General features: G+C 35.4%; 1 protein-coding gene across 3 annotated transcripts in view; it reads left to right on the forward strand.

The window, feature by feature from the left end:
• Topbp1 (DNA topoisomerase II binding protein 1) overlaps positions 1–15,362 on the forward strand; it is a 64,475-nt gene that overhangs the window by 2,979 nt on the left and 46,134 nt on the right. Inside the window, exons 2-9 of one of the 3 annotated variants that reach the window (XM_023706597.1) lie at positions 386–511; positions 1,283–1,426; positions 2,832–3,013; positions 4,868–5,064; positions 6,460–6,639; positions 7,611–7,780; positions 14,258–14,421; positions 14,558–14,805. In XM_023706597.1, the coding sequence (XP_023562365.1) occupies positions 1,373–1,426; positions 2,832–3,013; positions 4,868–5,064; positions 6,460–6,639; positions 7,611–7,780; positions 14,258–14,421; positions 14,558–14,805 (1,195 nt within the window). In that variant the 5' untranslated portion in view covers positions 386–511; positions 1,283–1,372. The remainder of the gene's footprint in view (positions 1–385; positions 512–1,282; positions 1,427–2,831; positions 3,014–4,867; positions 5,065–6,459; positions 6,640–7,610; positions 7,781–14,257; positions 14,422–14,557; positions 14,806–15,362) is intronic. The other 2 variants (XM_023706591.1, XM_023706596.1) reach the window with 2 other exon arrangements.

Genomic DNA, 15,362 nt, shown 5'->3' on the forward strand with positions numbered 1-15,362 from the left:
AAATTGTAAGATATATCAGTGAGAAGTAATAGTGTAGGAAAAGACCTCAATATAGTGCTTATTAACTTACTGTCTTTCTTTATGCTCTTGAACACCACATGCCAGCCCGCCCCGCCCCCTGGTGGGCTGGGCCACACACACACACACACACACACACACAAATAAATAAATAAAATTTTTAAAAAACTCAAATTGTAAGATATATCAGTGAGAAGTAATAGTGTAGGAAAAGACCTCAATATAGTGCTTATTAACTTACTGTCTTTCTTTATGCTCTTGAACACAGAATTTTAGTACCTTTCTACCTTGTATCAGGTCTGAAAATTATCTTAGAAGGGAGCATTTCATATCAAGAAGCCATCGTATTTCTTTTTGTTGATTCTAGAGTCTACTGACTCACTTTTTGGTGTCTGGACAAGAGAGAAGCATTGAAATAAAAGTAAACTGGCTATAATTCCACCCAGATTACAGAGAAGTGGTTCTTGTTTGAAGGAGAAGAAAACGTAGCCGAGTAGGTAGATGCAGTATCTATACAATTTATGGAAGGTCTGTGCACACCCTCCAAGAGCAATGTTGGTTTTAGCCTCCTTTTGTCATGGTCAATAGTATCAAAAACTTTATTGTCTTATTAATGGCTGATAGTAGTTCTTTTCTTGTAGATATTTAAATCTACTTAAGTGACTTTGGCAACTGTGAGCTTTTTAGTTTGGCTCTGTGCTCATGTTGAGTAAGAATGTCGGCTTTCTTCACTCAGTATCAATTAAAATGAAAAGTCATTGTTTTAGGTTGTCCTGTCATTGTTGATCTTCCTTAACAAGATGCAGAAATATGAAGTACTTACAACTCAAATGTAGAAACTGCCTTGTATAATACGGCTTTTGGTAACGTGATAGGTTTTTTAGAGAGACTTAGTATAGGCTTTTACTCATTTAAGCTGCTTCACTGCTTGGATACTTCACTTGAAATGTATAAAAGTATACTTCTAGCATAAGATTATTTCATCACAGTTGTGTTTGTGTCAGAGGTTAAAATTTTGATAACAGTTTTAAGTAAAGAGCTCTTGGAAGTTCTTTTGACACTTGTATTATTTAATTTACTTTGGTGCATGCATATATACTGTGTCTGAGAAATTAATAGACTTTTTTGTTTTTAACAAATTGATGATTTTCTACAGTAGTCAGTAACTTCTGTAAATAATTGTAACCGTTACCAAATGTAATTTGTAAGAGTGGTAGTCTTTTTCCATTTTAATATAATACATTAAAATGTTCTTTCTTTGTAGCTTAGCTGCAGAATTGTTGGACCCCAAGTGGTCTTATTTTGTATCCAGTACCAGCACTGTGTCCCAAGAGCTGAATATCCAGTGTACAATATGGTTATGTCTGATGTAACTGTATCTTGTACAAGCTTGGATAAAGAGAAAAGGGTAGGTATTGAATATCACTCTGTATTTATTTATCTCCACACTTAACTTTTCATTGCATAAGAAATAACTTAAAAAATTTCAATCCCTGGTGTGCCATGCTGGTCCTGCCCCAAGGGTATGCTTAGATGTGTGAGTGTGGTGGTGTTGGCCTGTAATCCTTGGGAGGCTGAAAATGGAAGGATCACTAGGAGTCTGACCCTGTAGACTCTGTACTGAATACATAAAGAAAAAAAGAAATAACAGGGCTGGCCAGATAGCTCAGCGGATTAAAGCTCCTGCTTAGGCAGGCACAGATGGGAGTTTGATCCCCAACATGCCTTTCTGGCCCCACCCCCAGGGCAGGCTGAGAGGATGAATGAGACTGGGCATGGTGGCGCAAGCCTGTAATCCCAGCGCTTGGGAGGCTGAAAACAGGAGGATCACCACGAGTCCGATCTGTGTAGTGAGACCCTATAGACCCTGTACTAACTATAGTAAAAAAAAAAAACCTTAAAACTGTGCACTTGGTATTTGTATTCATGCAATAATCAACAGTGCATATTTTTTTCTGTAAATAAATTGCTGAAAATTGGGTAATTGAAGTTTTTTGTTTTGACTTAAAAGGAAGCTCAATTTTCTGCCTACAATTACAGATTGTTTTTGAATCACATTTTTTCCATCGTAGATGAATAATCTTTAAAAAAGGATTCTAGGAGAAGCTAGGCATTGTGGTATATGCCTATAATTCTAGCACTTGGAAGATTGAGGCAAGAGCATCATTTCAAGTTCAAAGCCAGCCTGAATTACTATGTGAGACTGTCTCAGAAAGCGGGAGGATTTAAAAAATGGTGTGTGTGTGGAGGTGGGGATTTGGTGCTGGGTATTGAACTCAGGACCTTGTTCTTGCCAGGCAGGCACTTATGCCATTGAGCTATCGCCTCAACCCCAAAATATATTTAAATATATAAGCACAATTTATATCTTTAAAAAATGCTATATGAAACTATAATCTTTATTATAGGACCAACATAATTTAGTAAATTCATCGACTTGGAAGAAGAAATAATTGCCTGTCCTAAACAATGGTGATAAGAAAAGTATAGCGAGGTGATTGTGATTATGTCGTTGCGTGTTCTTACACAAATTTACAGTATGGCTGTGATGTCATTAGGCAGTATAATCTCATGTGGATCACACTGTTGTATTTTTTGTCCATTCAATGAAACATTGTGCTATGACTAGGAAAATAGTTATTCTTGAATTTATAATTCATATCAATTTTCCAAGAAGTAGTTTGATTAACTTTATAATAGTGAGAAATACTTATATTTAGATTGTCAACAGCAGAAGCTATTTATGAAATCTTGTGTAAAAATAGAAAAGATTGCTTGCTTTGGTATTAATATATTTTCTTTTGGGGCTGCAGGAAGAAGTTCATAACTATGTACAAATGATGGGAGGACGAGTATACAGAGACCTTAATGTATCAGTAACTCATCTTGTTGCAGGAGAAGTTGGTAGCAAAAAATATTTAGTTGCTGCAAATCTAAAGAAACCCATTTTGCTTCCTTCTTGGATAAAAACTCTTTGGGAGAAGTCACAAGAGAAGTAAGACAGATATTTATGTATTTATAGACTTATTTTTTATTAATACATGCTTATAGGACATAATGGTTACAGTCATCATGGGGATTGGTACATGTGCATCACATCTCTTCAGTTCTTTTTCTGTCCCCCTCCCCTCCCCTTCCTCTTTTATTTTATAGACTTGAAAAAAATGTATTGTTATTTTGACATAATCTTAGTTTTATGATATGTTTTAGATTTGTTGTTCAGAATTAAAAATAGGGTCATCATTCTTTCCAGAAAAAAACAGAAGAGAATCTATAAGCAGGGTATAAGTTGTCTTTTTTCTCCATAATTTTATTGATAAACAAATAGCAATGAGACAGTTTCAAGCCAAATTGGTAGGACAGTTTCAATAATTAACACATTGCATACATTCTTCCTAGTGGTTAATTGCTGTACAAGATGCGGACATGATATCCTATTTACAAACACCATTAGAACAAATCCCTCTATTCATTAAGAGAATGTAACTATATATCTATCCTAACCACTTTGAATACACAGATACAAAATGGACATACATCTGTATACCCTTTTTTTGTTAAGTTCCGTTATTTTGAGTATTATAGGTGTGTAAACTCAGCAAAATATTCTAAGAGTCCAGTAGCCTATAATAGTATTGGGTCTTCCACTTAAGCAGGGTATAAGTTGATGGTAGAACAGGCTATGGGTTTTGCACTGGCCAGAAGGTAAGTGCTTTGATAAAGTTGTTCTGTGCAGTGTTTCTGAAATCATTGAGAAAATCATTTTTCCAGCTCTAGTTCTTGTGTTGCATTGTCATACTTTGACCATGCATGAAGATGGAGAACAAATTATAGCCATTTTGGGAGTCATCTTCCCTCCAAAGGGGGCACATGCAAGACTGAATATACAAACTGTCGGCTGAGCTGTGAAGAGTCATGAACAGTGGGCCTAATTTGCCTACCAGGCCTGAATTGTGTTAGATGTATGTAGGGAACAAGCAAGATGCTGTACTTTCCCCTATGGAGGTTAGAGCCTTTCTCAGAGGGTGTGCTCAAGTTTTTCCTGGAAGTTAATTAACAACTGAAAGTCTAGGTAGCAAGGAATCATATTGGTTTGAACATTCTCTCAGCATTTTTTTGGGCTTGTTTTTTACATCATTCTGCGCCTCATACATGTATCTCCATGTGTGTTGGCATTCCATTCTCAGACTGACTGCTTCATTAGCTTACTGTGTAACACAGCAACAGAATGATGGCATTTTTATTGATATTCTGCAAATGATCATTGCTTTTAGTTATAGACTAATGGAAGAATTTAAAAGTCTTTTTAGTAGGCATCCATTTTTAAGTAGCAATCTGGGCTTATATATTTGAAAGATATACCTTATTGAAAGATGTACCTTGCTGTTTAAAGACCAGCAAGGGCTTAACGTAAATAGCGTTTTCCTCTTGAAGCAGCTTTATTTGAAAGACTATAACTGAAATACTACTTTTTATTAGAGGTACTGTGTTGAACTAGGTGAGTATAATACTGAATGTTCTCCTTTTCTTAAAAATTGTTTCTAAAAAATGAACTCAATCTGCCTGGTTACACATGCCTGTGATCCTTGTACGTTGGGAGACAGAGGCAGGAGAATCTTAAGTTTGATGCCATCCCTACCAACTTGTGATTTGAGACTCTATTTCAAAAAGGTAGAGGGTAGGGTGAGGCTGGGGTTGTAGCTGAGTGGGAGGGCCAGGGATTCATTCTCTAGGACTTGGGGGAAATGAGGACAGCATTAGTGATATTTTGGTTTGTCATTATGCTTCTGGTAAATTTTAAACGATCTGGTATGTTTAATGTATTTTTATTCCTTCTTGTTTTCTCCAGCAAAATAACTAGATATACTGATGTAAACATGGACGATTTCAGGTGTCCTATTTTTCTTGGTTGTGTGATCTGTGTGACTGGTTTGTGTGGCTTGGACAGGAAGACAGTTCAGCAGCTCACAATCAAGCATGGAGGCCAGTACATGGGACAGTTGAAAATGAATGAATGTACACACCTGATTGTGCAGGAACCAAAAGGTAAACCTGTGTTTTACAAATGGATAAATGGAATTTTTGTTCTTTAGGATTGAACATTTTATAATCTTTACAGAACAGGTTGTATTTTCTGATTTACTATTATGTAAGATAGTTTGGGTCACACAAGTCTTAGAAAAATTTCATGACCATCCTAATGTCTATCTGTGTCACTGAATAAATATCAAAAATCCAAAGCTTTCCATGATGTTTTAGTCTAACCTATTAGATCTTTTAGTAATGAGCAAAAAAAATAAAAAAATCCCCAAACTTACCAAATAATTCAAAGAAGAGTTCATAACCAGAAAACTCAAGTGGCATTTCTAACAATTAATTAAAAAACTTGAACTTGTATTTAATTGAACGAATTAGTTTGACTGAATGAACAAGAATTTTAATTTCAAAATGGTTTACAGTCATAAAGAAGTAAAACAGTAAACTACGTTAGTGATAATTCTTTACAACTACCATTCATTTTGATATTCTTTGAACTTTGTGTAATGTGTTCTAATAGTACTCATAAAAATGGATGAGAAAATTTTGTTAATGTTTTATTGTGCCTTTTATATTGGTACTGTTTTACTAAGCTAACTAAATAAATAAAACTTGACAACAAATGTTAATATTAGGGCTGGGGAGATAGCTCAGTGGGTAAGCAAGCACAAGGTCCCTATTGATTGGTAATTACCCGTAAGTCAGAATTTTTGTTGTGACAGTTGTGAGTAGAGTTGACACTGCTATTAGTTTTCTGAATCTGAAAATAATTCATCCATTGACTTGAGAATGCCCCCAACAAGCTGGTACCCCTGTCTACAATCTCAGCTCCGGGGGGAGGGAGGCTGGGGGATGGCCAAGGCAGATGAAAAGTTGGAATCCATCCTGGGCAATTTAGCAAGACCTTGTTTTGGGGTGGGTGGGTGGGATAATACAAGTTAGCAATTATTTATTTTCCTATTCTTATTTTACATAGAATCCTTTAGAGATTAGAATAAATCCTTTTAGCATTTAGTATATTGCACAATAATTTTCACAGTTGTCTTAAGCATGTTTGTTAAAAAGCCACATAGTTTTGACTTAGCCTCATTTTATAGATTAAGGAACTGGCCTAAAGAAATTAAATGATGAAGCTTTTATGCAAACAAGTTCGTTATTACCAGTTACTCAACAGTCGCTGCCTCTGTCTTATTTCAAGAAGATAAACCTGGCACTGAATGTGTATTTGTGTACAATACAAAACTATGATTAGGTAATGACCTGAATTTTTGCTTTTTAGCATGCTATATAGTGTAGCATGTAAAAACAAGACTAGTTACCAGTAACCTTCGATTTTGTTTTAGGTAAGAAAATAACCTATTATAATTTATTTCTTCATTTTTCTGTTTTTCTTAACACAACTAGGTCAGAAATATGAATGTGCCAAGAGATGGAATGTACACTGTGTGTCCACAGAGTGGTTTTTTGATAGTATTGAGAAAGGTTTTTGTCAAGATGAGTCCATATACAAGACAGAACCTAGACTAGAAGCAAAGACTCTGCCTGATACTTCAACTCCCACTGGTCAGATCAGCACCACTGAGAGTAAGTCCATTGAGATAAAAACAAGGAATTGATTTTCCATATACTAAGGATTGATAAGTTAGACTGAGTATGTTGCTTAGTAGTACAATGCTTTCCTAGCATTTTTTAAGACCTTAGATTTGATTATAAGCACTTAAAAAATTTTGATTTGTTAATAATATCACTGAAATATAGTAGAGAATTTCTGATTTTTTCCCTGTGCTTCTAGGCTTAATTATATAATGAAATAAGCTAAATTGTAGTCATATGAAAAATTTGTCCAAAACTGCTTCTAAAATTTCTTTTTAGAGTAATTGCTTTTGTCTGATACCCTGATAATAGTGCAAGAGGTGATCAAAAACATTAAAAATACTAATAGATAAAGAATTAAGTTCTGAATTTTTCAGAACTTTCCCGGCACAAATATTAATACATTATTTTAGTTCATCATGATCATTGTGAAAAGTATTTATGTTGTAAGTGCCGCATTGGCAAAATATTACAAACTTATTTTTTCAGATTTTATTTTTTATGAGTATGTGTTTGCAATACATAATGATTACATTCCTTGTGGGCAGTTTGTACATGTGCATAATACATCTAAGATTTATTTTCATATATAAGTTTCTTGGACTTTAGGGCCAGTGATTTCATTTTATGGAAATCAAACAAGAGACCTAATTTTATTTGTCCTTTTCACATTTGGCCACCAAGATTCTGTTAAAAACCTTTGAATCTGGCAGGTGTGGTGGTGTACACTTGTAATCCCAGACTTGGGAGGCTGAGGCAGAAGGATCACTTTGAGTTCCAGGCCAGCCTGGGCTACATAGTAAGTTGAAGAACAGCCTGAATGATATAGCAAGATCTTGTCTCAAAAGACAAAAAACAATTTGGAAATTGTTTCTAGATGTTGGGGTATGGGGAAACTTAGAAGAAAATATGTAATGAGTATTCCACCTTCATAAATTTATACTTTGTTTTAAAATATGTAGGCCGTACTCTTTCAGATGTCAGCCATATTTCCAACATAAATGGAAGCTGTATAAATGAATCCATATGCAGTTCAGTTCTTAATAGCAAATTGGAATCTTCACTCGAAAACCTAGAAAATCTGGACATCAGTGCATTTCAAGCACCTGAAGATTTATTAGATGGTTGTCGGGTACGTGTTTGTTGTTTTTTGTTCTTTTGGAAACGGGGATTGAACTCAGGCCCTTGCGCTTGCCAGGCAAGTGTTTATTCTACTGAGCCATCTCTCTGGCCCCTGGGTACATCTTTATTTGTAATAAATGTAGAAAGTAATGATCTATTCGCGCAGTTCTTCACTTGAGTTGGTAGGCCCCTCAGAGTTTGACTTTATCTGCTATGTCAAGAAGATGCCCTTCTATAGGATAAATCCTGAGGGTACTTGGCTGACCTTATCAGATATAAAAGTTACATTTCTTGTTATATAGGTCTTGCTATATTTTGGTCTTAACCATCCCGCAGAAAAGTATAAAAATGAGGTATATAAAGTAAAGCCATATTAATACAATGAGCTGTAAAAGGCTCAAGTCAAAATAACTTCTGAGGGTAACCCACTAATATTATAGACTGCTAGACAGTGTTAGATTGTTTAGTTGAATTCAAACACCTATAGTATTTAGATGCCAATAGAATATTCACCTCTGACAGACAATTAAAAAAGAAGATACAAAGGAATGATCATTTTGTATTTATATATACAAAATAGAATAAATTTACAGCTACTTTCGCTTAATTCAAAGAGAAGAAAGAGGTTTACTAACAGTGTTTGGACAGAATATCCTGTCTGCTTCTTGTACTATGGATAACCACTAAGAAGATAACAATGTACAGTGTATTGATTATCAAAACTGTCCTGTTAATCAGCTGTGAAACTCACTCATATTTATTTCTCAATTTAAAAAAATTAAAATAAAAAAAAAAAAGAAGATGCCCTCATTGTGCCAGTTGTAAGGCTCCCTTGGCCTGGGATGTACCTTTCTCTGTTAGCCTACAAAACTGATTCAACTTTTGTCTGAACACTTTCAGTTGCAGTAATCTATTGTGCTTTGAAATTCTAATTTCTGAACCACTTATTAGATTTTTATTTACAGATATCCCTTATTAAGTATTCACAATGTATTGATATTGTTTTTTTAAAGGATAGGAAATAGTGATAGAAAAAAAGTAGACAATACAAGATTTCACTAAACAAAGTAATAGAAATTCAACAGTGGCTATTGTGTTACATGATACTATCTTTAAATTGTTCAGATTATCAGATAATAAACGTGTTAGATTCATTTAAAGAAAAAAAGTTAATACTGTTGATAATTTCATGTTATTATATTGTATATAATCTCAAATCCCACAAGTAATTTAATAGGTACTATCTTAAGGTTAAAACTTAAGAGGATTAATATTCTTTTTCACAGTCAAACAAATAGCAAATGCTATCCACACCAGAGTCTGTCTTTCTACTCAGGAGACGCCTCAGTACTCTTAGGTTGTTTAAATGTTTAGACCAGGTGTGGTAGCATGTTCCAAGCATTCTGGGAGGCTGAGGCAGGAGAATCACAAGTTTGAGCCCAGCCTGGACAATTTAGCAACTTAGGGAGATCTCTTAGAAGTTAATTTTTTTTTTTTTTTAAACCAAGGATGTAGCTCAGTGCAAAGGTCCTGGATTCAATCCTCAGTGCACAAAAATAAGTGTACTTTTAGTACGTAAGTATTTTCTAAGTCTCACATTGGAAATGTCATATATTGTATGATCCTTAGTTGTAAAATGACTTAATGTATCTCTAGTTGTAAAGTGACTAATCTGGTTTCTGTTTTGTTTAAAGCCACAAAATACTTCAGATGTCTATTACAAAATAACAGATTGTAAAGGAATGATTTTAAATGAGTTTTAAAAGTTTTATTAGTATGTGTTTAGTTTATGAAGTTTACAGTCATCTTGGGAAGTGGTTACGTGCACATATCACAACTTGTTTCTTCTTTTTTGTATTTAGGACAGGGTGTACAGGGTCTCACTGCGTAGGTTGGACTCATGATCCTCCTGTTTACAGTCTCCCAAGTGCTAGGATTACAGGTGTGCATCACCACACCCAGTCTCAATCGCTGTCTCTGCGCACCCCTGGGGGCAGGGCTGGCACTGCAGGCCAGGGGATCAAACTCCCAGCCCCTGCATCTGCCTAAGCAGTCTTTTTTAAATCCCTTTCCCTCCCTCACTTTCTCCCACCTGTATTAATCTCAGCATATAATGGCCTATAATGCTTACATTAATTGAGGTCATTAGGTTCCCGTGCATAGCAAATCTTTATTCTGCTTATTTTTCCTTCCCGTCTTTGTCCCTTGTAAAAAAGGGATGTATCCCATGGGAAAAAAGGGATCGATCTCCTTGTCCCCTTGTATCCATCTTTATTATTCTCTTTGTACTGTCCCTCAGTCAAATGAAGATTCCATGTACTATTTAAGCTTATTTGTCTGGCTTATTTCACTCAACATTACATTTACTAGGTATGTCCATTTTCCTGCAAATGTCTAAAATCTGTCATTCCTTATAGCAGAGGAATAGTCCATTGTGTATAGATACTTTATCCAGTCGTATGTTGATGTGTGTACAGGCTGATTCCAGGATTTAGCTGTTATGAGTTCTGCTGCTATAAACATTGGTACACATGCTTCACTGTAGTATCATGTCTTTAGCTCTTGAAGATACCCAGCAGAAGGATCTCTGGGTCATACGGATTTCTAATTGCAGTTCTTTGAGAAATCAATAATGGTTGTACTAATTCATATTGCCACTAATTATGAAGGAGGGTTCCTTTTTGACCACAGCCTCATCAGCATTTTTGTTTGTTTTTTAAGAGGTAAATGTATTGGTGTAAAGGAACAGGGGAATAGGGAATAAGAATAGCTCCTGAGAGAAGGAGGGGATTTAAATGAGTTGCCCCAGCATTTGATTGTTTGATTGATTGATTGATTGATTGATTGTCTGTCTGTCTGTCTGTCTGTCTCTCTCTCTCTTGTATTTAGAACAGAGTCTACAGGTTCTCACTACATAGATCGGACTTGTAGTGATTCTCCTGTTTTCAGCCTCCCAAGCGCTGGGATTAAAGGCGCATGCCACCATGCCCAGTCTCAATCGCCATCTCATCATTGTGCCTCCGGGGGCGTGGCCAGCACTGCACACTGGGGATCAGACCCTGGCCTCTGTGCTCTACCTAAGCAGAAGCTTTAGTCCCTGAGCTATCAGGCCAGCCCTAATTTCTTAATGATTGCTGTTCTTTCTGAAATAAGATGGAATCTTAGCATTGTTTTAATTTGCATTTCTCTAATGGCTGGAGATGTTGAGCATTTTTTTCTTTGTTTGATCATTTTTATTTCTCTTGAAGTGTCCATTTGTCTTGCCCATTTTTTTGACTGGTCCTTTATTTTTAGGTGGTATAATTTTTGTTTTTTAGTTCTTTTTATATTCTAGGTATTAGTCCTCTAAAGAGTAGCTGGCAATTTCTTTTTTCCATTTTGTAGGTTGCCTCTTCACTCTGCTGTTGATTCTCTTGCGTTATAGAAACTTTTAGTTTTGGGATTTCACTGACCTTATCAGACCCAAAAGCTATTCTTGTTGCATAGGTCTTGCTTTATCTTGATCTTAACCATCCAGCAGAAAAGTATAAAAACGAACTATAGGAAGTAAAGCCATGCTGTTATGTTGAGCTGTAGGGGACTCAGGTCAACAATTTCTGACATTGCCAGTGAAGTGGAAGACCCAATACTATCATGGACTACTTTACTCTTTTAGAATAATTTGCTGAGTTTACACACCTATAATGTTCAAATAACAGAACTTAACAAAAAAAGGGGCTACAGATGCATGTCCATTTTGTATCTGTGTATTCAAAGTGGATAGGATAGATATATAGTTACATTCTCTTAATGAATAGAGGGATTAGTTCTAATGGTGTTTGTAAATAGAATATCATGTCCGCATCTTGTACAGCCATTAACCACTAGGAAGAATGTATGCAATATGTTAATTATTGAAACTGTCCTACCAATTTGGTTTGAAACTCTCTCATTACTATTTGTTTCTCAATAAAATTATGGGGAAAAAAAAGAAACTTTTAGTTTGATGTAATTCCATTTATTGATTCTTGCTGTTACTCATTGTGTAATTGAGATTCTGTTTTGAATCTTTTCCTACATCTTTGTTTTTGAGTGTTTACCTATTTTCTTTTCCAGTAGGTTTAATGTTTCTCTTTTATTGTTTAGATCTTTGATCCATTTTTATTTTAATTTTGTGTATGGTGAGAGCTGAGGGTCCATTTTCAGTCTTCTGTACATAGCTAACCAGTATACCCAGCACCACTTGTTGAATCAGTTGTCTTTCCTCCAACATATGCTTTTGGTCCCTTTGTCAAAGATCAGGTGGCTGAGTGTGTTTGGGGAAGTCTCTGTCTCCTTAATTCTGTTCTGTCATCTCCCTATCTGTTTGTGTTCCACTACCATGCTGTTTTTATCGCTGTTACTTTGTAGTGTAACTTGAAGTCAGGTATTATATTGCCTTCTACTTTGCTCTTATGCTCAAAATTGTTTTTCTCTTCTGCGTCTCTCCTGGTTCCATATAAATTTTAGAATTTTGTTTTTCTAGGTCTGTAAGATATGCTGTTGGTATTTTTATAATATTTTGGGAGTACAGCCATTTTGCTAATACTAGTTCTGCCTACATCTTTGCATTTTTTCATGTTTTCTTTAGACTTTTTTTTCAGAGTTCTGTAATTTTCTTTGTAGAGATCTTTTACTTCCTTTATTAGGTTAACCCCTAGGGTTTTTTTTAAGGTTCTGTGAATGGAATTATTTTCATAATTTCCTACTTATCCTATTTATTATTGGTGTACACAAATTTAATTATTTTTGTATATTGATCTTGTATCTTGCTACATTGCTAAAGTTCATTATTCTAAGAATTTTTTGGTGTTCTTTTTGTCTGTGTAGAGTATCATGTCATCTACAAATAATGATAATTTGTAACCTTTCATATATGTATGTGTGTGTGTGTATTTATTTGTTTATTATTTATTTATTTTTTTGTCTTACCTAATTGCTGTGGCTGTTTCAAGTACCATGTTCAGTAAAAGAGGTGATAGTGGGCATCTGTGTCTTGTTCCTGATCTTAAGGGCAGTGCTTTTAGTTTTTCCCCATTTAGTGCGATGCTAGGCTACTGGTTTGTCATATATAGCTTTTGTCATATTCAGGTGTGGTCCTTCTGTTCCTTTTTCATCGAGGTTTTTATCATGAAGGGGACGTTAGCTTTGTCTAAACCCTTTTCTGCATCTGTTGGTATGATCATATGGCTTTTTCCTTGCTTCTGTCTATGTCATGTATTACATTTGTTGACTTACATACATTAAACCATCTCTGGGATAAAACCTACATAATTATGATGTATGATTTGTTTTGATAATGGGCTACATTCTGTTTGCTAATACCTTGTTGAGGATTTTTGCATCTATATTCATTAAGGTGATTGGCCGATGTAGTTTTCTTCTTCAATTTCAAAGAAATTTTTGATTTCTTTATCTGGTTTGGGGATTAGTGTCATACTGGTTTCCATAACTGGTTTGAGAGCACTCTGTCCCTTTCAGTTTCTTTGAAGGAGTATTGATAATATAACATCCTTAAAAATTTTATTGAGTTCATCAGTGAAGCCATCAGGTCCTGGGGTTAGTTACTAGGTTATTACCGCGCATGTTGTCCTCAAAGCATTCTTTGGCCCTTATGTATATTGGTTTAATTAACTCTGAAAAAGAAATGTATAGGTAAGAAAACTAAAGAGCTTAACACATTCACAGTGATGTTTTAATTTGTATGTCTCACTGCTGAATGGGTCAGGTCACCTGTGGGATAGTCAGGCATGTACCACTCGTGCGTGGTTCAAGCTGATGCGAATGTGTTGAGGAACTTAGCTTGCATGGTCAATCAGTACCAGCTGAGAATAGTGATTCAAGCCCAGATACTTGGAAATACAGCCACAGTATTATTTCTATAATTACTTTAAAATTTAGAGCCAGGCATCGTGGTGCATGCCTGTAATTCTAGCACTTAGGAGGCTGAGGCAGAAGGATCGTTGTGAGTTCGAGACCAGCCTGAGCTACAAAGTGAACTCTAGACCAGCCTCAACTGCAACCTTGTATCAAAAAGACAAAAATTAGTGGTAATAAGACAATCACAGTTTAAGAAATGGCTTGCACAACTGTAAATTGCTATGTATCAATATTCAGAAGATACTGGATTTTCATTTCTCTTTAAAGGTACAAGCCTGGCAAGTGCAAGTCCTGAGTTCGAACCTCAGTACTGCAAAAAAAAAAAAAAAAAGTAAAGCTACAAAATAACTTATCAGGCATCTGCTATGAAAGATAATAATGCTATAGGATTGTACAGGATTTTTTTTTAAGTTTCAGAACACAATTGATTTCTTAATGCGTCCTAGAATGTACAGAGATTATTTTATTTGGACATAATGGATTTAAACATCTATTTTTTTATATTGATTGTTAATTCTTAATTTTGTGTCTTGAGAAATTAAACATCTTATGTATATCAGTCTAAAGCAAGTATTTTCTTTCTTTGCAGATATATCTTTGCGGTTTTAGTGGCAGAAAACTAGATAAACTGAGAAGGCTTATTAACAGTGGAGGTGGAGTTCGATTTAATCAGCTTAATGAAGATGTAACTCATGTTATTGTGGGAGATTATGATGATGAATTGAAGCAGTTTTGGAATAAATCAGCACACAGGTCGCAATTTTTCATTCAAAGCAGTTCTACTAGTATAACGATTGTTGAGACTGTCCGTGCGCCACGAGTCTGCATGGAAGTGGGATGCTGCTCTTCATAGCCTGAACTAATGTATAACTCCATGCTGTTTCTGCAGGCCTCATGTAGTGGGAGCACAGTGGTTGCTGGAGTGTTTTAGTAAAGGTTACATGCTTCCTGAAGAAATGTATATTCATGCCAGCTACAAGCCAGTAGAAATTTCTGCTTCAGACCAGCCTGCGAGTAAAACAGCTCTTCCAAAAAAGAACAGCAGCTTCTCTAAGAAAGACTTGGCTCCCAATGAAATGCATGACCAAGCTGACGAGGACCTGCTCTCTCAGTACTTAAACAACGACTCCACAGTAGGTAAGAAATACTTTTGTATTTCTAGGGGTTGTTTCTAAGAATTACTCTAGTAGTTGAATACATAGATACATATATAATCTCTGCCAGGATTTTGAGTTAAACCTATTTATTCTCTTAAAGGTTTGTTTAAATTTTTTTCTGAGCAGGCAAGGCCTTTGAGCTCTGAACCCTTTAATCTTCTGCTGTCTTCAGCCAACTGGCTCCATTTGGTTGGGTCTGTTACACATATGAGCATTGCTTGCCTATGTAAGATTGTGATAATTTGTCACAAATGCTTCTTAGTGAGTTAGTGAGGTCTTTAATGCCTGTGGTGCTACACTGTGAATGCCCAGCCCACCTCAGCATGTAGTTTTTCCAGTGTGGTAAGGTAAATTGCCAGTGAAGAGTTAGGAGCTACTTTTTTTCTTTCTTTTATAAAACATAGAATGTTTTATGAAATATTTGATATATCTAAAAAGATAGAATAATGTGATGAGTAGTCATGTTATCTAGTTATAAAAAATAGAATTACCATCGTGTCAAAGCCTCCAGGGAATCCCTTTTCATTTTTTCTTACC

The sequence above is a fragment of the Octodon degus genome, unplaced genomic scaffold (genome assembly GCF_000260255.1).
Source record: "Octodon degus isolate 3935 unplaced genomic scaffold, OctDeg1.0 scaffold00008, whole genome shotgun sequence".
Classification (NCBI taxonomy): Eukaryota; Metazoa; Chordata; class Mammalia; order Rodentia; family Octodontidae; genus Octodon; species Octodon degus.